This window comes from Pararge aegeria, chromosome 7 (genome assembly GCF_905163445.1).
Source record: "Pararge aegeria chromosome 7, ilParAegt1.1, whole genome shotgun sequence".
NCBI lineage: Eukaryota > Metazoa > Arthropoda > Insecta > Lepidoptera > Nymphalidae > Pararge > Pararge aegeria.
In genome coordinates, this window is record NC_053186.1 from 19491506 (window position 1) to 19518804 (window position 27299).

A 27299-nucleotide genomic window follows, 5' to 3' on the forward strand; every position below is an offset into this window, starting at 1 on the left:
CACGGACCCGTAAATAGTTAAATACAAACAGGCCTTATGTAGTAGTTTAAAAATATACGTAAAAGCGCAGAAGGGCCTTCTTCTAAACTCATTTCTGATCTTATTGTAAATTAACAACTCTTCTTTTAAAATAACAACACAAGTTAGTACAAACACAAAATTATTAAATTCCTCTAGTATGTATTATATCACAATAATAATTATTTCAATCTATATTACTAATTATCAGTATTTCAATAAAGACTATCATAAAATAATTTGTTTAAGTTAACAAACAGTGATTCGTCGCAAAAACGGCGCGCTGGTTCTTCCCGCCTCGAGAAAAAACCAGATGGCGATCCTTTTCCCCGCTACCTCTAAACTTTGACGCGCCGTCATACGTAATCTGTAGTGTGTTTATTATTGATTTGTTGGTTGCGGAATAGTATAATTATTGTTATTGTAAATAAAGCTGAAAAATGTTGCTCAAAAGGAATTTGCTTGAAGCAGTAACGATAACATCATGCACCTGCACAATATTATGCATATTTTTGAACTACGTGACCAATATTTCGCCTATAACAGGAATATGGTTTCTAACTTATCTTTTACTATTGTTTATTACTTCGGTCGTCTGCAGTTTCAAACTTATGCAATGGTTACTGCATTTAAACAAGCCCATAAAGTATGATATAGAGAGAATTTTAAATGAGTATCCCTTCTTGGCCGGAGTTTTACCTCAATTCACTAAAAAGGTTGAAAAAGAACTAAACAAAGAATATGATACAAATGAGCTTAGTATAATTACTTCTGTGTTGGAAAAAAGGCTGGTGTCATCTTGGTATGTCTCTTACATATCGGAGGAGATTGGTTTTCCATTTGCATGCAAGCAAATGTTGGATCAAATGATCGCTAAAGCATTTCAAGTGAGTTTTCTTTTATCTTACATCATTTATTTCAAGTACTGTATTTAACAAAATCTGTGGTACCTCTAACACAAATTGGCTTAGTTGGCTTTGGAACTGCGGGATTTGATGGAGTGGAGACATGACGAAGGCAACTTGTGCCTTAAGCAGTTATGTTACTACAGTGTTACCATATAACTCCTGGACCAGATATGCTGGAGTAATATTATGACACCTCAATGGTCCCCAAAGGTTTCCCATAATCACCACAATGGGTAGAGGGGTTGTTAATTGCAGTAGATGGTAGGCTTAGCACAGAGGATGTTGCTACCAGATCTCAATTTTATTCACTTAGTTGCCTCGTACAGCACCTGTGGGAAGTGGAGGGATAGTGATAAATATCCTGACCATATGACACATGCATATATAAAAATAAGGTGCAAATACTGTCAGTTCAGATCTCATTATGCTTATCCTTTAGCCTATAACCATATTGTGCAGGAGCTGTGATGCTTTGATATTAAAATGATGGTAAAGCTCAAATTTGGTATACCTTATATTATTTTTAATAACAGTATGAACTAAATTTTAACTGTCTTTGTTTCATAGATATGTGACAAAATTGAAACTAAAGATGTATATGTTGATTTCTGTGCAATATTGATAAGCCATCTGAAAGAGTATAAGAAGGCAATAAAGAGGCAAGAAACAACCCCTGACTCAACCGTGCAATCACTTTACAAAAAGATTCATCCTATATCAGACGACTTTAAAAGCAACATATCTGCGGATCATTGTGTAAACTTACTCCATATTGTTTTAAAAGAGTTGGTACCGTGGGAGTTATGGGATACTCCATATTCAGAACTACTAGTTAGAATCCTAGCTAAAAAACTTAATATATTCATCGAGAATACAATATCCAACCCCATATGGCTTAATGATAAATTATTGACGATTTTAAACATACAAGAAGAAGTTGCTGATGAAAATAAAAAAGAAAAAAACAGTGTAAATGAGAAAGACACTGAGAAAAGGGGAAATGACAAAAGTTGCAAAACGGAACATGAAGACGGAAATCAGAAAGAAATTGGTAATACTTCATCTGAATTTGAAAAGGACATAGATAACACAAATAAAAAAGTTACAACACAGATAAACACTGAGCCAACAATAAAACCAGTAAAATTAACTACAAATGTGCAACATAAAGCTACAGAAAGTCCACTACACATGCAGAAAATTGTTGAAGAAAAAGAGGATAAAAAGCAGGATGATGATGATGCTCCACAAGGCACAGAGCCTATGGAAATAAAACCAGTGCTGAGGAAGAACCGGGGCCGCCAGGGTAGGAATGAGGTGAAGATTTATGATCGAATCATTGAAGGTACGGAATTGCATTTTATTAAAAAAAAATTATTTTGCATATTTCAATTACAAGTGCTCGTAAATAGACTCACCTTTTTGTTAATAAATTGAATTTAATTATTAATAAGACCATTTTCGAATCAGTAGTATAATTAATGGTAGTTTCTAGCAGTAGAAGAGCCTTTTTTAAAGCAGCTTGTCTGGAGAAGAACTACTGCTATGCTGCTAAAAATAGTGTGGTTGCTACTGTAATTACATACTTGTTGAACATAAGGTGGCTCATTGCAGGACATGTTCTGTGCATACCCTGCAAAGTGTCGCTCTGGTTAAAAGTGGTTTCCACTTACAATTTGTTTTTGGGCCATCTGATTCACAGTTCAAATTCAAATTTCAAATTCGAAAATTCTCTATTCCTGTAGGCCTATCACAGGCACTTATGAAGCGTTCCTAAATATATGTTTACATGATTGCAAGGGGATGGTGATAAATGCATTTGTTAACTTAAAACGTCTAAGAAGAGCCCACAACAAACTTAGCCAGGTTTTTTTTTGTTAACACCATCTCACAGTCGAGTTAATGTTAAGCTATGAAGTTAGAGCAATTCATACCCAAGCTTTTTATCATACATGTAATCCGTAATATTATAATAGGATATATCTATAAGCTTACGTTTTATATAAACTTTGAACTTATTGAGAGACATCTCAAGGATTTCATCTGGTAAATTGTTATAAAATTAAATGAGTAACTAATTTCATGCAGCCTAGAAAACTGCATATTGTTACAGTCCACTTTCTTTTTTTTAAATTTTGTTATATTTTTATGCACATAAATTAAATATGTGCTGACTATGCACCAGCATTATTTTAAGTCCTTTAAATTTATCCCTTAATTACTCTCTCGGGGCCTATTTTATATATTGCACGAAAATAGAATCTATATCAGCAGCATTACCCTATAATAAAATGCTGTGAAAATAACTAAAATACACAAGCCTAGCAGTTTCTATATTTGTAATATGCCGAATCTTTTTAACCGTGTATGGTGCAGAACTAAGCATGTTCGCTAAATTATGACTAGTAGTTATTAGTAGTTAAAATCTTAATAAATATTTCCAACAGGCAGCGTCAAAACGTGGGAGACTGACATAGACCTTCAGTGTATCAGCGTAGGTCAAGACTTACTGGCGAGCCTAGATGAAATGACCCTAAGTAGACTCTGGGGTCACGAAGAGGCGGAACACAGTCCCAGTTTGCGGGGGACATCTCCACAGCCTTTGTGGTTCGGTGAGACTTTAAAAATGAATAAATGAATGAATGAATATACCTTAATTGCACACCACAAAAAGTACAGACACAAAGAGTACAGTAGACCCAAAAGAAAAGTAAAACAAAACGACGTATACAATTTGGCGGCCTTATCGCTTCATAGCGATTTCTTCCAGGCAACCAATGGCGAAGATAAAAAACAGTTACAGAAAATAGTTAGGTGGTGCATATAGTTTCTAAAAACAAATAAATAAATAAGTAACTACAAATAATAAATGTAATACGAGTAATTTCCTTTTTTTTAAATTTTTAGTACTAAAACTCAGTACAATAATTCCTTAGGTATCCTGACCCCTAAACTAGGAAATCCCGTATCTTAGGGACCACTGCCTTCCCAAACATTGATTCAATCATTGAAATAATTTCTAATGCACAAAGGAAACTAGTAACGTTACATAACGTACAACGTATTACCATTTATTCTCATCGAGCCTTCTAGTTTATTACATCTTACATTATTATTTTGGCATTGAATCACAATATAGCTACAACAATTTAAAGGAAAGAAACTATTGTGGACCTTAATAAACTTATATAACAAACTTTTAACAATAAATAAGTTTTTCAATGTAATATCCACAAAGATACTATATTTTAGAATAAAGAATTCTTTACTTTCTAACAACTTGAGACAGGAAAAACAAGTCAACAAACAAGTCTATATTACTTTGTGATAGGTCAGTTCAGCAACAATGATTAAAATCGGTTCAGTACTTTCAGAGCCTAGCCTAAAGAACAATAGAAATACAAAGACAGAAGTAGAATACAAAAGGCGGCCTTATCGCTTAGTTGCGATCTCCGCCAGGCAACCTTTGGACTAGGACAAGATGAGCGAGAGCGGAAAGGTTAAGGAAATACATAAACAAAATTGCACAAAAAAGAAAAATATAATGAATAAATATAAAATAATAAACTAATATAATATACTCAATCATACATAAATACTAAGAAAATAAACAAGGTACTAAATGTCGTCATTAACGAGTATGATAATATGCTTTCACCGCGTTTTTGAATGTTGCAAGCGAATCGCCTATTGGATACGAAGAAACAAAAAAAATCTTTCCTCTTTATAATATTAGTATAGATTATATATTTCCTCAAAAAGTTGCTACGTTTATGCATCAGAGCGGGGCAGGAACTGAAAATTCTGCAGCGTGTCCACCGAACGGTCATTATAATCACTACAGGTTATCGACAACTCTCAGGCCTGCAGGTTTCCCCACGATGTTTTGCTTCACCGTTAAAGGAGTGCTTTTAAATTTTAAAACGCACATAACTTAGAAAATTAGAGGTTTCGAACCTCGGCCCCCGAAAGGGAAGCCGAAGTCCCGTTCACTAGGCTATCACCGATTTCTTTTTCAATATTATATGGTACCTTCATACCCCTATGCCGTAGTAATTCGTGGCCCTAATTGAACTGACCTATAAATGCAACTGATGCTATGGCTGTAATTAACTTTGTAGTGTTATTTCTCTAAAATTATTGATCTCAGTTAAAAGTTTACATTACCATGAATTTTTCGAATTAATACCACAGCAACATTAAAGGCCGATTTCGGCTTGTCCGGGGAAGTACTTAATACTTGCGTGCTTATTTTTGCAACCAAGCAGTTATCTGGCTGCTTTGTGTTTTTTTAATGTATTATGGACCCCCCTGCGTACCCTTCCTGCGTACATCCATGCTCGTATGTCCTCTCTGTCTATAGCCGGTCAGGTGGGCCATCTCCTCGGTCCGTCCATTTTTTAGACAGCCGGTTGGCGCAGTGAGAGCGACCCTGCTTTTTGCGTCCAAGTTGTGGGAATCGAGTCCACGGCACAACTGGAAAAATATTTGTGTGATGATCATAAACGTTTCAGTGTCGGTGTGTTTATCTGTATATTATAAGTATTTATGTGTATTATATTCATCAGCTATCTTAGTACCCATAACGGAGGCTACGCTTACTTTGGGGCTAGATGGCGATATAAAAAAAGGAGTTTCAAATAGCCTTGTATCTGTCGCTCCAAAGGTGAAGAAGACGCTATCGAGCTGGACACCGAAGTGCCCAGGGATGCGAAGAAGGAGCCCGGTAAGGAGCACAGCCCCAAGCCCGGGGAGCTGTTTAAGGAGCTTCAGACCACGGTGCACCACGCCAAGGCCAAGATTGGAGACCTGCAGGTGTTACACATAGATGTGCCGCGAGCAACCAGTGTATGTCTCTTGCACGGTCTATCCGCTTTGCATTGTCATTTCCTTTTTTCTAGCCGTCGATCAACCAATACTAGATACAACATCCCTTAATCCTAGTTTACATTAGTCTAGTAGGACCGAATAGAGATAAAAAGCAGGCGAACTCGAGCAATGTAAAATAAAGTAGACTGGGCCGACAACTAAGCGAGTCGAGTGGTCTTGCACGGAGTGCAGTTGTTACAGCAATTTGTTCCCCCTATTTTACTCGTAGGCTAGTACGCAGACCGAGTCTCGCCTGGGTGAACCCGTCAACTTTGATCGAAGGCAAGTTGAATGTAGCATTGTATTATTATGTGGAATGTTATTCTGTGATAGTCTGTGGTTATCATTGTGAGCCATCTGGGCTGGGCCAACTTTTGCCAGACGTTACTGAGTCCAATTACTTTAACCAATGTAAAGGGTGGAAGGCGAGTTTTCAGGCCGAGCTGCTGGCTTAATGTAAATCTAGTTTTATAACCCGAACTGGGTTGATTTAAACTCGCATACACAACGATATATAATAAATTAAATTGACATAACAATCACTACACGAAAACCAGCCTTATTGCGTGCCAAGTTAGTGCTCATTTTTCTAAGTTGGAAATATACGCAGAGCGGCAACTGACACTGCTTTGATTGCGGAATGCACCGTTGAATCTTTTTTCTTGCAATTTTTATGGTACCTAGGAGTTCTCGAGTTCAATGTAAATATTTCTTTTTATATTAAGGTATATTTACCTACACTTAGAGAAAATATAAGTATAAATTTATAATTAATAAAATTATAATAACCAAGTAACTATATATTAAAATGTTGATATACTCTTAAAATAAAGAATATTAATAAATAACTGAGAAAAACGTACCTACTTAAAAGGTAACTTATCGAATTAATGCGAAGAACTACATAGATTACCAATAATAGTATATTGTTAGCGTTACTCAGATTTATATAAATTAATAACAGCGTTACTACTGGCAACCTCATTTGCATTGCCAGCACTCGGCAGCACATAATTTCTTTTGCTGTTTTTGACGCGTGGATGTTGTATCTAACTATGAGTTGATAAATGTACAAGCTCCTTTTTAACTTGCTTATTACGTTTTTCCAGTTCAAAATTATGCTTTCACTTGTTGTCATCGAACTGCGCTGTCTATACATACTTATTTTTATTCTAAAGCTTATCTGGGGAGTACAGTCAAAATATCCATGTCACTATCCGCTCTGGAACTCATTTTATTTCATTATTTTAATATGTAATAACAGTTTTTTTTGTTAGTTTTCGCAACGCAGCGCGTTATGTTCGAAATTTAAAGTTTAAGGTCTAAGTATAACGAATTTTCTTTGTAATTTCCTCTCAGTTATGTTCACATCCAGTCCGTAATTATGTGATTTTTACGTATTAATTTCTCGAATAAAATTTAAAAAATTTCCGCGCAAGTTTGTGAAATACAAATTTTTATGTTTTCCTCTAGGGATGACAGTAAGCCATAAAGCAAGATTATGAAAAATAACAATTTATTCGGTACTAGCTTTTGCCTGCGGCTTTGCTCACGTTGAATCTCATTTTTGAAATATGAACGTAAAATACTTAAAAAATCAGAAACTTCCATATAAATTTTCATCCTTGATATTTTCATATTTGAGGCCTTTGGAGGTGGAATTTTTAAAATTTTTGAAACAGGTATTTCCTTGATTTTAATCCTAAACCTAAAATCAAAGTTTCATGGATGTAACTTGAAACATAAATTGATAAATGAAAGTAACTACTAAGTACTAAATACATCTACGTTACTCTGGCTACAGCATATTTTCTATCAAAGTCAAAGTAGTAGCAAGTTGTTGTAGATATACTCGTATATAGTATTGGAGCTTTGTGTCTGCAAACATATATTTACTTTTTAGTTATTATAACATTTATTTCGGATATCGATATTTTTAATTTCTTTACTATTATGTGAATAAGGATGAAAACTATAAAATAAAATTTAAAGCAATGCACACCAATTGTATATTATCAAAAATTGTAATACAATTTTACCAACGGCCGCAGTTTTTTAACCAGCTCAACAAGTTCTACCAGTGATCCCGATGTGTAAGTATCGTTATTGTGATGTGAAGTAATGTACATACTTTCGCTGCATGTGTGTATTGTAACAATAGGTCATGCTTAGTTGAGAACCGAACTGGTATAGCCAGTTCATTCGTTAGACGTGAACATGTTAAAATAAATTAATATTTATTTTCTGGAATGTTTCTTTAACTAATGACAATTAGTGGAAATCAATCTCTGGTCGATACGTAGTTCCAATTTTAGTTTAGTTTCGTAGAGCTTTTTGTGACAGAGCTCGTCCGGGGAAGTACCACTGAAGTTTGAAGAAGGGTTACCGGTGAGATTACAGGTACACCTACGCCCCAGATTGATGAGCGCATTGCAAGACGTGTTCCTCGCATACCTTGCGAAGTGTTGCTCTGATTTTAGGCGACGGGTTTCCAATAAAACCATCAGATGAAACTTGGTCTGTTATCTATTATTATTAAAAGAACGACTTTTCAAATGGGTCGATAAGGAGAGTTTCCGATTTTTTGCATTATTGAGGGGTTTTGGTATAATAATTCAAACAGAGAGTGTTACAAATATTACCTGGTCTAGTATTACCTTGTAAGCTTCTATAGTTCATACTTGAGTATAGAAAGGTATGACTTTAACTTCTTTTGGTACCTATCGGTCTTATTTACAAGAGTTGACCCGGACAAGGGATAAAATAACGTGTCCACTTACCGAAGTGCGTCAACACTTCATCAGAGGATCGATGAAATCAACACTTCAAAGAAAAACACGTAGGTTATTTTCACCCCTGCGTCAATGCTCCAATAGTCGATTGAGCTGTCTCCTGCCATTGCTGGCCATGCAGAACCAACAAGCTAGGAGAACCAGTCTTGAAGCCCTTTTTGATTGTTCAAACGCGGAAAAATTTAGTCTTATTTTAATGAAGCATTTTAAGACAGAAGGCACTCACGCACACACGCAGCGGGCGATGGAGAGAGTTTTGATTACTTATGTTATATTTGAATAAACAGAAGCTGTGATAGCGCAGTGGGTAGGAGCTCGACTTCACTTTCGGGGGGCCGAGTTCGAATCCAAGCACGCACCTCTAACATTTCTATGTTATGTGTTTTAAGTAATTTAAAATATCACTTGCTTCGACGTTGAAGGAAAAAATCGTCAGGAAACCTGCATGCCTGAGAGTTCTACATAATTTTCTCAACGGTATGCGGAGTCCACCAATCCACACTGGGCCAGCGTGGTGGACTAAGGCCTTAACCCCTTCTTACTGTGGGAGGAGACCCGTGTCCTGTAGTGGGCCGATAATGGGTCGATATGATGATGATACATACATATTATTATACACCATTAACTTAATAATTATGTGCATCACCATTAAGTTAATCGTTAATAAATGTTTGGCAACATGGCGCAGGACGAGGCAGCGGGCATGATGGAAGGCCTGCTTGACAAAGGCATCGCGGGGATCAAGAAGGGGCTGAGGTTCACTGGTCTCAGTGATGATTCGCAGGTAAGCTTTTATCGTTTCCTCATTCGTTCGATAATATACTAGATATGTTGTATGCGGAAATCCAGCCTTATATTATGAATATTAAGCTTAGTCTGCTATACTCCGCGATACTATATTTTTATTTATTTTCTTACAATCATAAGTAGATAGGTATACATAGGTGACTTGATGACCTTAACTCCATTGAGTTTGTATAGACATTGTACAATCCTCTAATGTTACACAAAATTTTAAAATTAAGCGGGTAGGTGAACAAATACGCCGCGAGCAGGTCGAGATACCGCATCATATAATGCAATCCCACCGCCAGCTGACAAGCCGTATACTCCGAACCAAACAGATCCTCGGCAATGTACCCTCTACGCACGTTTCGCTCCTTTTGTTTCGTTGACTTTACAATTAATACTTAATTGTTAACAATTATACGGATTGAAGAAATTATAGATTACACCAAACAGATTCCCTTGCTGTTCGCGGAGTACTTATAGCAAATTAAGCTTAATTTTAATAATATAAGGCTGGATTTCCGCAAAGTAACGCCTGCTTCTATCCAATATGCTGTCAGCCATCCGTGTAAAATAAGTTCTCACTTATTCTTGTTCTCAATATATAGATATATAAATTTTAATAATCTGAAATCCATACGAAAAATGAAAAATGTGATGATACAAACACAAAATACCACATCTTGTGGCAAGAATCATAAATGAGTTAGGTTATATGAGTCGCCTAGTGAAAATCGATTGGTGAAAGGTAAATGTATGCATAGGAATCTTCTTTGATTCGGCGTTACTTTGATCGCCTTGTTCGTCGTAAGTGAAAATGGTCATAAATATGTAGAGAGTTAACTATACCTAGGCTATTATATTATAATGCTATAGTATCTGTTTATTTGTTACCTACCTATGTTTCTATATCCGGCACAACATTGATAGCATCCGGTGACCGTTTCCGTGAGATTTGTGGGGTCCTGTGGGTAGCAAATATCTGAAAATTTTATTTGTGTATAGATAGATTGTATCCTAAAGACGATCATTCTGCGAGATTTTTAAGAAACCTAAACAAACGCCGGTGAAGTCGCGAACAGTCCATGACAGGAAGTCCATGATATTTAATGAAAACTAAGCTCAATTTTAGACTAATTTAAGGCTTCGGCTTTCCTTTCGTAGAGACTGAGTTTGAGCCCCGGTACGCAACAACTTTTCGGAGTTATGTGCGTTTTTAATTTAAGCAATTTAAATATCACTTGCTTTAAGCGGTGAAGGAAAACATCGCTGGAAAATCTATATGCAGATCTTTCAAAATTCACCCTCTTCGCACGTTTCGCTCCGATATCGAGCATCCCTAGATGATGAATTTACAAAGATAGACTCTATAATGATTTACATTATTGTGACCGTTGGGGCGACTCGTGCGCTTACATTTGTCTGTTATTCGCGGATTGTAGCAAAGCTCAGTGTTCATCGAACGCGGGACCTCGTAGTTTGTAGTTGAACATGCGACTACAACAAAGAGGTGTACATTTTGGTGTTATATAAACACTATATTTTTTAATACAACTGAGTGTATTATTTCGCATCAGGAAAAGTTCCCAGCCTTCAAAGAGAAAGGGGGAGAGAAGATATCGCCCTCCGAGTTGTACCGAAGCAAACCCAAGCCGGAAGTGGACATGGATGCGAGAGAAGCGTACATATCCACCAACTTTCAAAAAGGTGCATATTATCAACCTATTCTTAGTAGGTACCTACCCTTATCAAATTCATTATTTGAAAGAAAGTGGTACATTCATATAGATATAAAATTAAATTATAGCCAAATAAGAGGCGTGCAAAAAAAATATCTTCTCTAACATAATAATTTATTTGATAAAAACATATATGTATATAATATTATTAACTTTTAATAAAAATATGTGTGTAAATGATAACCGAAATAATACTTCAGAGGCTTTAGAGGAACATTATTTACTGTCTTTAAGTCTTTTCTGTAAAACCGAAACGCTTCTAGTTTTTGAGTAAACTATAGCCATAGTTTTTACTAAAAGCAATCACATACAGCCCTAACATGGGATGTTAGGGCTGTATCTGATTTCTTATCTATCTGCAAGATACTCTATCTGCAAAAGTAAAATCAAGTAACCCCTGTCACTTTATTAGGTACGCGTCGCGTAGCATAGGTACTATGCGCGTGTCGATATTTCATCTTCAATAGGGTTTTAAACACTAAGAAAGTTTTGAACTAGTTTGTGTGAAAAAATAAATATGCCTTTTTTTTATTTAACATTTTTACAGCGTGATTCCTTATGAAATATTCTTGAATAGTATTTTGAAATTCGGTTACACGTTGTATAGAGAAGGAGTGCAATATGCTTTTATTTATATGCTTAAAAATACATTAAATCAACGAAAATACATTGCACGCACTACCATGTACGCACGCAATAGTACTCTTTTTCAGCAGTTATTGGTTGTTGTTCTTATGTTTATGTTTTGTCATGATCTGTTTTTTGTGTTAAATAAATTTAAAAAAAAGTAGTGACATTAGGTATCGTTGGCAAAATCTGTGATTAATGACAACAGAACCAACAATAGTCAAACTTATAATTTAAATTAAATATGGTTGTATTTCGACCACTAGTAAATTTTAATATGCGGAGCGACTACTCGAATGCGAGCGGGCAAATTTTGCACTAACCCACCCACTTAAACCCACGTAGCTTTAGTTTCAATTTTACGAATGTTGTTATCACCACCTCACTACCGTGGACCCAAATTCAAATTCAAAAATGTTTTATTCATGTAGACCTTATTACAGGCACTTATGAAGCGTTCATACATTTAATGTTAGTGATGGTGATAACTGCATTCGTTAACTTAAAACTAAAGCTAGGAGGGTTCCAAACGCGCCCTGGTCTAAGAATAATATCCAATTTTTTTTTTTCTGTTTTCCCCATCTCATAGTCTAGTTAATGTTGAGCTATCAATTCATACCCAAGCTTTTTTATCATACATGTAATCCTTAATAATATAAATGATTTTTCTATAAGCTTAAGTTTTATATAAACTTTGAACTAATCATCTCAAGGATTTCATCTGGTAATTTGTTATAAAAATATATACAATTACCTTTTAATGAATTACTAATTTTATGTAGCCTTGTAAGATGCACTACAAGTTTATTTTTACTTCTAATAGTAACACAATTTATGTAATGATTGACGGCCGCGTGGCGCAGTGGGCAGCGACCCTGCTTTCTGAGTCCAAGGTCGTGGGTTCGATTCCCAGAACTGGAAAATGTTTGTGTGATGAACATGAATGTTTTTCAGTGTCTGGGTGCTTACCTGTATATTATAAGTATTTATGTGTATTTTATTCATAAATATATTCATAAAAAAATATTCATCAGCTATCTTAGTACCCATAACACAAGTATAGTAACTACGCTTACTTTGGGGCTAGATGGTGATGTGTGTATTGTCGTAGTATATTTATTTATTTATTTATAATGTACTCATCTATGTGCCTATTCGAACAAAGACTTTGTCTAGACTTGACTAGACTTGGCATTACCGGGCCAGTAAAGTGCATGGGTCTTCCTCGGAATGAGAAGGGTAGTCAACTCCGCTGCCCAAACGGGTCGGTAAGGGGTTGATGGTCATGATAATAATCAGTTAGAGATCTGAGACGTTAAAATATAATTAAAAGTTTTTTTTTTCAGAAGAAAATGGTAATTCGATCCACCAGCTAGTAAAACAACACAGGGTGACGTCACAGGATAGTATGGTTAGTAGATACTAAATATTATCACAATGTGCATGTTTCATTTAACCCCGACTTCGAGGTTCTATACTCAAGAGTATCGAAAGTACCTGTACTAATATAAGTCTAGAAACTGATGATTAGGTACGTTAAATTCCATTATATATTTGACGAACTCACTGGCGCAGCATCGAGCGCGATTTATGTCAGAGGTTACCGGTTCGATTCCTGGCACGGCAATTTGAAAATTAATAAATTTCTGTATCCTAGTCTGGTCTGGCGGGAAGCTTTCGCCGTGGCTAGTTACCACCCTACCGACAGAGAAGTGCCGGAAAGCGATTTAACGTTCCGGGACGATATCGCGTAAAAAACGATTAATATGGGTTTAATATTACTGCCATACCCTACCATACATCTTTCTGTCTTGTCTTGTCTAGCTCACGACTGGCTAGCGAAAGGCGTAAATCTTGCAATTTTTGTTTTCAAACGTAACTGCTGTATTTTTTTCGTATGCTAAAGTTTGCTGTCAAACGTCACTTTTCAAAAGATCGCGAGATTTACATAGTGAGACACACAGCCTGCCGCTCACAGCAAACAGGCGGACTTTAGTTTCAAAAGGGCCAGTACCTTGCTTAGAAATGCAGGATGTTATTTGTCGGACAGATCAAACCTCGCGTGGAATGGTCCCCGCCCGCGGAGGCCTTGCCCGAGTCCCCCGAGCCGCAGTACGAGGAGGCCGCCGACCTGTCCGCCAGCATCGCCAAGCTGCGCTCCCTGCTACAGCACGCGGAGAGGCCGCGGTGAGGCCCGCACCGCGACACCACGCTATGCTAGCTAGCTGTGTGCGTGCGCCATACGTTGGGAGCTCACATGGAGTCATCGTCGTCAAAGCTCGACAGCCCTGGGCGGGCCTTGGCTTGGGCAAGCAAAGTTCTCCATTAGAGGCGGTCAGAAGCTGCTTCTCACCAGCCCCGAACTCCCATATCCCTCTCAACTCCATCACACCACTGACCTCGGCCCCTACGCCCCTCCAATTTGCCCTCCATCGACCTCTTTGGGGCTCTCGTGCCTTCCAGTTTAAGGGTTTCGATGACATTCGGTTCTTTAAAAAGTTCGTACAATACGTTGTTGTACCGAATCCGCCAAAAACCATTATCCTCAACATCCTTCGTTCAAAAATGAGCCGACTGCTTCTTTCTTGCTTAAGACCCAACACTCAGCGCCCTATTGTATTCGCCGGAGCAAGGTGTGCCAGCACACATAGAGTACCTACGTATAAAATAATGTATATACCTAATACATTACAAAATCCTTTTGTTTCCTACAGTTGCAGTTTGGCGTGTTTAATAATAATTATGACTAGACGCGCGCTTTTCATAGACACATTTTTGAATTTCTTGACTTTTATATTTTTGACAAACTCACTGGCGCAGAGATGCGACGCGAGCGATTTTCCTTACTATAATATGCATGAACATACATTGAAATGTACCTCTGGAATCACTCAATCTATTGCTGATAACTGCATTAAAGTCCGTTGTTTGGTTAAAAAGATCGAAGCGTACAAACTGCAGGAGCGACTTTGGTTCATCCTATGTAAGGATGCGACGATGTCTCGATACAGAGGTTGTCACAAAACCGCAGTGTGCCATGTGGAACAGGTTGCACAGTAATTTTTCCTGCTTTCAGGACAGAGGAGGTATGGTGGGAGGGTGCTGAGGAAACTCGCGGCCGAGCGCAAAAAAGACCCTCTTCTAAGCCTGTAGATTCCGCTGCACTGGCTGGTAAAAGAGTTTTCTAAGATATTATGTAGATGAAAGACACCTGGTTTGAAATAATTTCGCCATATTGCAAAGACCTTTTGGTGCTTTATTTTAATATGCCTATCTACCTAGTAATGTGTACAGTATTGTGCGCTATACATGAAATGAATTGATTAAATATTTAACTTTCACTTTGAAAAATAATTTTCATTATAAACAATCAAACATGCAGGCCATGAACCGTTGCTGAGCTGAGGCTGTCAATACATATTGGATATCATCAAATGGTTTAAAAGCTGGGGAAATACTCTATGATACGATTGTCTATGTGAACAAAACCGTTATTTATCATTTTTTAACCCATGTTTAAAATACCCTTCGCGCCCATGTTTAAATATTAAACTAAGTAAAGTCAACACATCACGTAAAGTTAAGACATCAGATATGATGTCATACATAATTTTAATTAAACCGTGTCTCTTAAAAACCGAATGATTATATATATCTAATAATGAATATGTTAAAACAGCGAGGTCACTCTATAATTGATGAATTTCTTAATAACAAGGTTAAGGCATCCGGCTCCGCTTTCATCTCTCTTAAAAAGTAAAATGTAAATAGTTGATGTTGGAAAAGAGCAACTGCTGAGTTTCTTGCCGGCTTAGAACCGGTGGTAGAGTAATTACAAACAGACAGACTTGACGTTTCAAAAGTGCTTATATTAGACCTACTTGAAATAAATGAATTTTGAATTTTGTTCGATTGGGTAATCTCGTCCTTGTTTTTTAGAGGTAAACATAAAACTGTAATTTTGTTCAATAATGGCAAAAAGCTCTTGTTGTTTACGTTGTATATCTAAATGAGGTACGTCTATTATATTTTGGCGGTGTAAAGTTCGATATGCGAAAATTACTTCTCGTAACTCTCGTAATGAAATGGAATGTAAATCGAAGTTATATTGTTTCCAGATGAGTACGACATGAGTTCGGAGAGAAACGTTTCACCCGGACAGACTTCCAACAATATGCAGAGGCTCGACAAGTAAGTGTCCTTCGCTTTAACCATTTCTCCTTGACTGTGACACTTTCTGCGCAAGTCATGGCTTGCATTAACTATCATTCAAGCCCAAAGCATTTTGTAGCAGCAAGTAAGTTGGCGGATTCAGCAAGTGCGTTCACTCGGTGCTCCCTTAAAGTCATGGTCAAGTAACTCTAAATTAAAAATTTAAAGTTACCCTGATACCAAGTAATAAAATATATAATCCACCATTTTGTGACTGCGGCCATCTTCTGGACTTGTTAATCTGTTCGTAAAATTCTTATTCGTAATCGCGCACGCAAGCACGAATGCACTTACGCAAGCACGCACATCACATGACAGACACATCAAACTTATATGTAGTTTTTGCGTCTGGGGTTAAAAAAGGCACAAAAAACAAAAAGTTACCATAAAGTGGAGAAGACTGGCCTATCGTAGGCTTATTCTATTTACAGTTATAACCATTGCTTATAAACAGAGTAACGCTTCGCAGGGCATGCGAAGAACGCAGCCTGCATCGTTCCGCTCTGTGTCCATTAACCTGAGGCGTTAAGCGGCATGTGCCTATAATCAATCTGAACGCAGCATTACAACAATGATGTTTAGCGGCAAATTTAAACATGAAATATTCAGTCTCGATGCGTAGGATTACCATTTATCCGAAAAAAGTATTTGGCCAATTTTGACCCGGTTTATTATTTATTACATGTATGTTCTTAATGTGGTTAAGCAGGTTAATTATCAAAGTTTCAATGGCAGTTGTGTTTAAATGCGCGTATCCCTTATGCGCTTAAAAAAAACTTTGATTTTTATTGAATTTTGAAAGAAGTATTATATTTAAATCCGTTTGGATGATATAATGGATATTATGACATTGGTTGTTTTAATGCTGGCAATAGGCTAACTGTTCCAGAATCTTTTATAGATGTCTAGCGTACCCAGCCCACTTCACCGGGCTAGATTTTGCTTTATTTTATTTAAACAATAAACTTAAATCATTAAATTTTTAATTTAAGTCTCATAATACATTAAATTTTTAATTTAAGTCTCATAATATATTAAAGTGGCGAAGTATTGTCAAGCGAGCCACAACACCCAGATGACGACCACGACCAGTCTGTCAAGACTGAAACGACTAAGAAGAAGAATATATTAAATCATTTATTTCTCTCCGGATTCATTCTCTTCTCGAGCGGGTGAAGATTATCTACACCCATGTACACCCAACAATAGAATATCATCATAGTAAATAAAAGCTGTATTTGACAGTTCAAAAATAGGAGTGCTCCGATCGTCACCAAAGTTTACAGGATTACTCGCCAGGTCAATCCGGAGATTCCCTGAAAGTTTCATTGAAATCGGTCCAGCCGTTTCAGAGCCTATACGGAACATACCCACACACTTTCTCTTTTATATATATAGATTTAAAGCGTGGGAGTAGTTAAAAGATCTAAGCGTACAAACAGCGGGAGCGACTTCGTTTTATACTGTGTATATAGGATTATGGCATATGTGCGCACGCAGGTTGTTCACCCGCACGGTGACGGGCGTGTTCAACTCCATCCGCACGGCGGTGGGCGCGGAGGGACTGGAGGGCGAGCTCGCGGCGCCGCGCCAGCTGCACGACTGGACGTACGTGTGCACGGCGCCCGAACTCGGCGTGAGTGCTCGCCTCTACTGCTTACTGTAACGTTGATATTAGTGTTGCCCAAATTCAGTCTTGGTCTTGCAGTCTTGGTCTTGTTCTTGCGTTTTTGCAAGACCAAGACCAAGAACAAGACCGCGTATTTTTAGCAAGACCAAGACCAAGACTGACCGTGCAAGACTTGAGCAAGAACAAGACATAGCCTGCAAGACTCTTGCGTCTTGCAGCTAGGACTTAGCGCTATTTCACGGAGTAGTTAGGTGTAACAGTTCGGTGTATAGGTAGGTAGGTACGCTTAGGAATTCTATGAGACGCAAAAAACTATATCAAAGAATATGAAAAACTGGACCTATGCGCATTACGACTAATACCATAAACATAGCGAATAAAAAAATATCTATTCAAATCAAACTGAGTGCATGCATAGTTATGTTTTAACCATCGGCACTTTGATAATGCGGCATCAAAGGTTTTGTACTTACTTCTCAAAGAAATTTGCCGCTTTTCGGAAGTACATGGTTATGATACACGCGCCGGCGGCTTCTTTTGAAATCTAAAACAATCGTTGCCGCCGCGCCGAAATCATAACATTTGACACTATTCATGCAAAATAATTTCGAATTTTAAGAGTACCTACAGGTGTTCCAAAGAATAAATAAGTTTCAGATTGGTGATTTTAGATTGGTGGAGGACGCATGAGACAGAGTATCCGATTTTATCGAAAATGGCCCGTGATTTTCTCTCAATACCTGCAACTTCAGTACCTGCTGAGAGGTTATTTTCTAAAGCATCATTAGTAATTAGAAAACATAGAAATAGGTTAAGTGATGAGTCAGCCAGATGGTTACTTTGTATTAATTCTTGGTCAAAAGAATTGATATAAAGTATCATAACCTAATGATAAAGCTGTTGATTTGTGTTGTATTTTATTTTTTATTCAAATAAATGATAAATCGTAAAACTCTTTTATTAAATTTCTTATAAGTTGAGGGTTCAATCTCTTTCTAGACAGATAAGTATTGTTCTTTAAAATACAGTCAAGTTATTGTAATTAATTTGTTTTTTTACATGTTTTAGCAAATGTAAGCTTATAAATCATAAATGTTTATTAAGAAACAGTTACTTCCATGGAAAACGACATATAGGTCAGTTGATTTTTCGAATTTCTTATCAAATCTTCAGTTATTTATTAATCTGCTTGATCTTTACTATGGCTATGTTAATTCAAGCTCACAATGTTCCAATTCTAATACGTTTTTCTAAGATTTAAAGTAAACTTTAATAAATAGTAATAGACTAATAGGTAATTGCAAGACTTGCAAGACTCTTGCTGCAAGACCAAGACCAAGACCAAGACTGGGAGCGCAAGACCAAGACCAAGACCAAGACCAGGTGTATTGGCGCAAGACCAAGACCAAGACTGGCTAAGTCTCGTCTTGTTCTTGCATTTGGGCAACACTAGTTGATATGTGGCAAAGGAAGTCTTGGGTGAAAAATTTACAGAAATAGGTATACTTACGGTAGGCTCACAATATATTTCTAACAATGTAGTATTTGTAAGAGAAAACAATATTCTTTATAAACGAAAAGTGGATATAAACAATCGCCTTACTCGAAATGGGCATATGTTAGTGACATCTGCATATCGTTTGCGAAAAGTGCAGATGTTCACCCGGATGTCATTTGTGGGATTGAGTATATGCTTTTATAGTCTGATTCCCTAGGTAATTTTAGACCTGTCAATGCATAAGTTTAAGCAATGTTTTAAGGCACATTTAATAAATCGTGGTTACTATATGATTGATGAATTTCTTAGCGACAAAGCTGCTTGGAAGCAGGCTCCGCTCTCATCTCTCACTAGATATATATTTGTTTTCATTGTAAACTGTAAATTGATGTTGAAAAAGAGCAATCTGCTGAGTTTCTTGCCGGCTCTTCTCGGTGGAATTTGCCTTCCGAACCGGTGGTAGAGTCACTACAAACAGACTGACTTCACGTTTCAAGTGCTTATAAACTGGGCCTACTTAAAATAAATGCAGTTAGAATTTTGAATTTTTTGAATTTTTAGAGTGAATACATGCCGAATATGCCTCACTGCGATACTTCGCGGTCGCGGTTTAGCGCTACCTCAATGTCAGTTCCATTTAAAACAAATGGTAAACAGACAAGCATGAACATGTCGTAGGATACTTCGATGCGATAAATCGCGGGTCACTATTATAAAAATAAGCTCTCCGTAGAGGGTACATTGCCTTTTTGCTTTTAGTTAATTAATAGAAAATGAGGCGCTAATAGATTTTATTTAAAGATATTCCTGCCCTGTAGCATAAAACCCACCACAACAGATCCACGTGAGATTTGTGATTACACAACACGAGCAACTGAACCGAGCATTCAGGTGCGACTGAACCGACTTGTTCCCACCCACATCCACACTTCTATTCCCCTAGAAAATTTAAGGGTACTGTAATGTGAAATTAAGTTTGTTAGTTGTGATTGACGTGATGTTTTTGCACAGTGATAGTCACTACGTGTTTACACCTAAACACTCCTGTACCCTTAATACATTTGAGCTTATTATAACATAAGTGTGAAGTGGAAGGAGTATAGCAGTACATAAACCCATTCCCCCTTAATTGCGTCATCGTACCAGAACCCTTTAAATAAAACTTTGTCGATGAAATATTTAAATTGACAAAAAAATCAATAACATACTTTCGGAAGTCGCTCAAAATGGGGAATACATAATATGCTTGTAATTTTTCTTGAAACAGCTGGGCGCAGCGGTAGGCCGGTTGGTGGGCGCGCGGCACGCTTCGTGGCAAGTGGACACCGCACTGGATTCTCTAAGAGATTTGCCCGCGCCACCTCCACCTCCTTTGATGCCACTTGACTTAGGTTTGTATACTAAACATCCTATGCAACAAAGCTCAGCGGAAGTTAGGCGTCAGGATTCGTGTTTCTTTTTTACTTTATAGTTCAAGAGGTTTTTCTCCAAAATTTGCCAGAAGTGAAACTCAAAACAATGGCTGCCATGTAGTTTGGCGCTACACGTCACGAGCCAGACGAGGCCATAGGTAAATAATCGCTTGATGCGACTAAAGAAGTTTTCACTCTAAAAATTAGAGACCAGATGATGGCCGACTGGGCAGCGACCCTGCTTTCTGAGTCCAAGGCCGTGGGTTCGATTCCCACAACTGCAAGATGTTGTTTGTGTGATGAACATGATTTCTTTTCAGTGTCTGGGTATATGTATATTATGAGTATTTATGTATATTCATAAAAATATTCATCAGTCATCTTGGTACTCATATCACAAATTACTCTTACTTTAAGGCTAGATGGTGATATGGGTTAAAAATAGTATTCAAAGATGATATGCAACACAAAGAGCTCAGAACCATGCGTAAAATATGCATAGCAACAGCAATAATATGCAACATTAAGTAATAATAAAAAAGTTAGTCTTTTTTATTCAAGCAGCTTCCATTTAGGTTAACTATTGATTAAATAAACTGTGGATATCGAAGATAATATCAATTATTTTACATTTTGTTAGTCTCATAAACAAAACTAGCTTTATTACGGTTTACTGATGTACCCATATTCCTGCATTTATACATTTTCTTATTGCGTATACAACGTGTAAACGAAAACCGAAATAATACTTCATAGGCTTTAGAGGCACATTATTAACTGTCTCTGAAACTTAACTCTAAAGCCGAAACGCTAATAGTTTAAGTAAACCACTGCCATAGCTTTATCACATTCAAAATCAAAATCTATTTCAGCGTAGGTACTATGCGCGTGTCGGTCTTTTATGTTCAATAGGGTTGTGTATAAGGAAACAATTATATTGTTTTGAATTAGTTCGTATGGAGAAATAAATATGCTTCTTGTGATATAATATTTGTATAGGGTGATTCCTTATGAAATATACTTGTGCACCTTTCAACAGTATTTTGTAGTTCGGTTACACGTTGTATATCAACGCCACATGCCATGTCTTAGACAGCCGGTTGGCGCAGTGGGCAGCGACCCTACTTTCTGAGACCAAGGCCATGGGGTCGATTCCCACAACCGGATAATGTTTGTGTAATGAAAATGAATGTTTTTAAGTGTCTGGGTGTTATTCTGTTTTTAACAAGTATTTATGTGTATTATATAAATAAAAATATTCATCAGTCAACTTAGTGACCATTACACAAGCTACTGTCACTTTGGGGCTAGATGGCGATGTGTGTATTGTCGTATCTGTCACCGGCCATACGATGAGTGTACCGAAGCGTGATCCCACTTCTGCTGTGCACAGAGGAGTGGTGCGGCGGCGCGGGCGCGCGCTGGTGCGGCAGCGCGGAGGCGGCGTGCGCGGCCGGCCTGGCCGCCTCGCACCTCGCCTTCCGCCTCGCCACCGTGCTGTCGGCGGGTGAGCAGTCGCGGGACGGCCACTGGCGTCACACTTGTATTCCAACACAGCATATATTATTGATATTCATTCTATAGGTTTATTTATTCTTTTAAATAATTGTTTTGTAAATATAACCTAAAATAAACTATTTAAAACTAAATAAAATCTAAAACGTCTTCGAAACCACCGCAGCGAGGTACAGTTCCTAAGATGTTGGCCAAGGTAACTGCCCGCTCTAGGATCACCGGTGGACTCGATAACCCTTTTCGATAGTTCTTTGAAAAGAGCTCGTGCCTTCAAATTCAAATTCAAATTCAAAATCAAAATTTCTTTATTCATGTAGGCCTATCACAGGCACTTATGAAGCGTTCATACATAATTGTTTATATAATTGTAACGGAATGGTGATAACTTCGTTCGCCAACTTAAATCTAAAGCTACGAGGGTTCCAAACGCGCCCTGGTCTAAGAAGAGCCCACAACAAACTTAGCCGGGTAAATTTATTTTTTTGTTATCACCATCTTCCAGTAAATTTAAATTAAGCTATGAAGCTAGTTAGTTAGCTAGTTTTATCGTTTAAATAATCCTTAATGTTATAATAGGATTTTTCTGTAAGCTTACGTTTTATATAAACTTTGAACTTATTGAGAGACAACTCAAAGATTTCATTTGGTAATTTGTTATGAAATAATATACAATTGCCCTTGAATGAATTTGCAATTTTGTGTTGCCTAGTAAACTGCACAACGAGTTTATTTTTGCTTCTAATATTAATATTGTTACAGTGCATTTTCTTTTTAAATTTTGATATATTTTTATGGACATAAATTAAATTTTCATATATGTACTGACTATGCACCGTCATTATTTTATCTTCTTTAAATTTATCCCTTAATGACTCTCTTGGGAAACTTCGGACCCCGCGGTCCCAAAGTCTTTACTCCAAAAGGCACAAAAATGAAGCTGCTATCCAGGTTTTCATATTTACGCCTCTTGACCTGCTCGGCACTGGTAGCAGCCGCACCCACCATAGGTATAGGTATATATTAATTATCAGTATCTATATTTTATATCATATGCAAATATATATGTTTATTTATATGCACCACCTTCCCCTCTTCTTGAGCTGTGTTTTACGCCATTAATTGCCTGGAAGAGATCGCTGTGTTACGATAAGGCCGCCAAATTGTATACTTTTTGTTAAATTTTTATTCATAATTTTTCTTTATGTTTGTACATATAGAATTTGTACAATAAAAGTGTATTCATTCATCAACCCATAACCGACCCACTACGGGTCTCTTCCTCCAATGAGTAGGGGCTAAAGCCGTAGTCCACGCTGGCCCAGTGCGGATTGGTGGACTCTACACACCTTTGAGAAAATTATGTAGAATATCAGGTATGCAGATATGCAGGCTTCCTCAAGATGTTATCCTTCACCGTTGAAGCAAGTGATATTATAATAACTTATAACGCACATAACTTAGAAAAGTTAGAGGTGCGAGCTAGGATTCAAGCTCGGCCCGCCTAAACTGAACTTGAGATTTTGTTTTTTTTTTTGTTTCAAAGGTGAATTAGTCGCCCGTTTTCTCGGTAACTTCCTTGACTAGTATAAGCACTGGCAATGGGCAGGCCATGCTTGTCGTAGGCGCGATGGCCGTTGGATCAGAAAAGTGCAGACCACGAACAAGCAAGTGTAGTGTGGGACGCCCCTCCAGCACGATGGACCGACGAAATAAAGAGAGTGGTGGCTAGTACAATAATGTACACTTTATTGAAACGCGAGGGTTTTTAAATTTTTGATTTATATATTTTCTGAAACATGCTAGGAATTTGGGGCATTATTCGACGAACTTCTTCGAGATAAACCCAAATTGCTGTACGGACCAGATAAATGCCGGCAAAAACAAAAAAAATATCTATCGTGGTTTATTCAACCATATAGTTATATCAAACATATCTGCCGTGTTATTTAAAAAATGAAAGAATTAATATATGTTAAACGCTACTTGTTGTTATGTTGTTTGCTCTACCATAGATCATTCATATGTTTGTATATGCATCTGCATGCAGCATTCATAATGTTTCATTAAAAATACTCGGTGACAGCCAGCTGTGTAGTAGTACGCGACATCGTAGAAGACATCGCTAGGCGGCACGTCTTAAGTCAAGGCCGAAGCCACTCACCAGACAACATATTGGGCGATGTCCTTTCACACACAGTTAGAAATAAAAAGGACGAATAGAGAGAAACCTAAAGACTGGAGTAGAATAAAAAAGGCTTAGAAGCGATCTCTGCCAGGCAACTTTGGGATTAGGAAAACAAGAGCGAGAACAAATAGGTGGTGAAAAATTAGTATAAACCTACATTCAAATAACTACATACGAATACATAAACAACAATTACACAAATTAAAATGTTTATAAAATTTGTAGATCATATCAATGAAAAATTGCAATAATTTTAGACATTCATTAATTAATTTTTAAAGTATTTTTTTAAATCTTTAATCTGTTATTTTCATTTCGAGATTTTTTTGTGTTTTTACTTTTAATTAATTTAAATGTGACTTGTTATTTAGTGTGGCAAATTAATAAAATGATTAGCGACAAATTTTTGCACGCCAATCTTTGCAGGATACACCTATGTAAACATGTTGCATGTGCCATATTCAAGCAAAATAAAAATGGATTGACTGATTGATTGATTGATTGATTGATTGATTGATTGATTGATTGATTGATTGATTGATTGATTGATTGATTGATTGATTGATTGATTGATTGATTGATTGATTGATTGATTGATTGATTGATTGATTGATTGATTGATTGATTGATTGGTGTATTGGTTGATTGATAGACATAGCGGAATCCCTGATCTGCTGCTGGCTGGAGCAGCTGACGGCGTGGCTCAAGAAGCAAGTGTTCGCGTACTTCCAGCAACTGGCGCAGCCGGCGGCGGCCGACGACGGGGCGCCGCGCGAGTTCGACATCGACAGCACGTGCAGACTCGTTCTGGACAAGATACCAGGTACTGGCCAGAAATAGACTGCTTTTTATATCATCTCAAATTTAAGCTAACAATATGTTTATTTAGTCACAATTGGCATGATGGCTAGTATTGAAAATCTGTCCTATATAATACATTAATCATATAACATTAGATAAATACAATATTTTAGCGATTCTTTGTTTAATGTATATCATTAATTTTATAATAAGCTTTCTCTAGCAAGTATTTTTTTTTTAATTTTGCAAATATGTTTATATTTTCTTTTTCTTTTACTTGTATGGGATTTTATTGTATTTTTTGCGCACATTGGGTTTGGGCCGGTGCTGTGGATGTTTAATTTAGATGGCGGAGACCAAGTTGTGTTTGCGCATGCTACAAGCTCGCTCGCAATCATGGAGTCATTTTCGCATATCTAACTTTGTACCATCAAAGTGAAATGAGCCTGATGTCACTCGATATAGAATCGCAAATTCTGTATTTCTCCATTTTAAATGTACAAACGCTCTGACAAAAAGCTGGCTAGAAAAAAATTTTGGTTGCAAATTTGAGCTTTAAAACAATGTGAATAAGGTACATTTTACTCTGATGTTCGAGTGTTTTTTTTATTGGTCTTAGCGCGCCCCAACTTAGACCACATCATTGCTTTCCATCAGACATGATCGTCGTCGAGCGCAAGCCTGTATTGAATGATAAAAATAAAATTTCGTTACTCGAAATTGGCAGTCAGGAAATTCTTGACCTACCAATGCATACATTTAAAAAATGTGTAAAAACGCATCTAGTACAGCGAGGTTACTATACATTTGATGAATTCCAATGACAAGGTAGAATGAAAGCAGCCAGCCTCGCTCTCATCTCCCGCAAGATAGCAAAATGATTGTAAATGTTGATGTTGGAAAAGAGCAACTACTGAGTTTCTTGCCGGCTCTTCTCGGTAGAATCTGCTTTCCGAACCGGTGGTAGAGTCACACAAACATGCATACTTGACGTTTCAAAAGTGCTTATAAAGTAGGCCTACTTGAAATAAATGAATTTGAATTTGAATTTGTTAATATCATAATATGAACATAGGCTATCTTAATCCCCATTCCTTAAGTATTACCCGAGGGAAAATTGAAAATTGTTTACGAGCTAAGCCGCGGACAGACAGCTCTGCAATGGAAAAGGACATGTACTTTGTTACAGAGAGAGATTATAGTCTGGAATAGCACGTAGGCTACTTTTTATCCCGGGAAATGCAAGAGAGTTCCCGCGGGAATAAAAAACCTTAATCCACGCGAACGAAGTCGCGGATATCAGCTAGTCAAATATAAAAGTGCAATATATAGTCCTATTGGAATTAAGAAATATTTGTCTTTGTCTCTAACTTTGATGCATAATATGATTCCTAAGGTGATTTTGGACCTACCAATGCATAAGTTTAAAGCATATGTTAAAACACATTTAGTACAGAGAGGTTACTATACCGTTGATGATGATTTCTTAAGAAGACAAGATTGCTTGGAAGCATCCGGCTCCGCTTTTATCTCTCACAAGATAGAAATATGAATGTTAAAATGTAAAATGTAAATTGTTGATGTTGGAAAAGAGCAACTGCTGAGTTTCTTGCCGGCTTCTTCTCGGTAGAATCTGCCTTCCGAACCGGTGGTAGAGTCACTACAAATAGACAGACTTGACGTTTCAAAAGTGCTTATATGTATTATGAATTTTGATTTTTTTTGCACGTGAAATAAAAACTTAAATTATCTTGTTTCATTTCAGAAACGTATCTGTTCAGTGAGAACACGCTCTCAGCCGCTATCAGACTTGTGGTCTCCAGCTTCAGCCACGAGGACATTAACAAGGACGTGATATTCCGCGCTCTGGACATTTTCGTAGTCCATTTCAAGAAGTCCGCCGGCCTGCGGAACCCTTCCTTTGACAGTAACTAAAAAAAGTGCTCGAATTGAGTACCTTTCGTCTGGGGAGGCTTTGGCCGTGGCTAGTTACCACCCTTCCGACAAAGACGAGCCGCTAAGCGATTAAGTGTGATACCATACTCCCTAAGGCTGCCAGTCCACCGGAGCGGATCGAGGCAGCGGAGCCGAGAAACGGAGTAATGCGGAGCGCAGTTGCGTACTGTGTCTGGGTCACTTTTTAGAGCAGCTGAGATTTTGTGCAATCCAATGGTTAATATCTCTCCGTTTCTCGGCTCCGCTGCCTCGTTCCGCTCCGGTGGACTGGCAGCCCAACAGCAGAAACCTAATCGGCGTGGCGCCGATTAGGTTTCTACTCGATTCGAATATACGTACTATAGTTTT

At 37.4% G+C, this 27299-nt stretch overlaps 1 protein-coding gene across 3 annotated transcripts; it reads left to right on the forward strand.

Annotated features, from left to right (window-relative positions):
* The first annotated feature begins 373 nt into the window (after positions 1-373).
* On the forward strand, positions 374-27014 carry LOC120625232. Of its 3 annotated transcripts, none has more exons than XM_039892232.1 (15): positions 374-905; positions 1494-2271; positions 3374-3538; positions 5593-5741; positions 9276-9371; positions 10954-11083; positions 13089-13153; positions 13793-13929; positions 14819-14913; positions 15861-15933; positions 17455-17590; positions 20350-20473; positions 21888-22001; positions 24847-25017; positions 26761-27014. In XM_039892232.1, the coding sequence occupies exons 1-15, from the start codon at positions 459-461 to the stop codon at positions 26928-26930; spliced, it is 2850 nt and encodes a 949-aa protein (XP_039748166.1). In that variant the 5' UTR covers positions 374-458; the 3' UTR covers positions 26931-27014. The 3 variants fall into 3 exon arrangements, with proteins under 3 accessions (XP_039748166.1, XP_039748165.1, XP_039748167.1); XM_039892231.1 differs by having other exon boundaries at positions 375-905; positions 5593-5774; XM_039892233.1 differs by lacking the exon at positions 21888-22001 and having other exon boundaries at positions 375-905; positions 5593-5774.
* Positions 27015-27299: the final 285 nt, after the last annotated feature.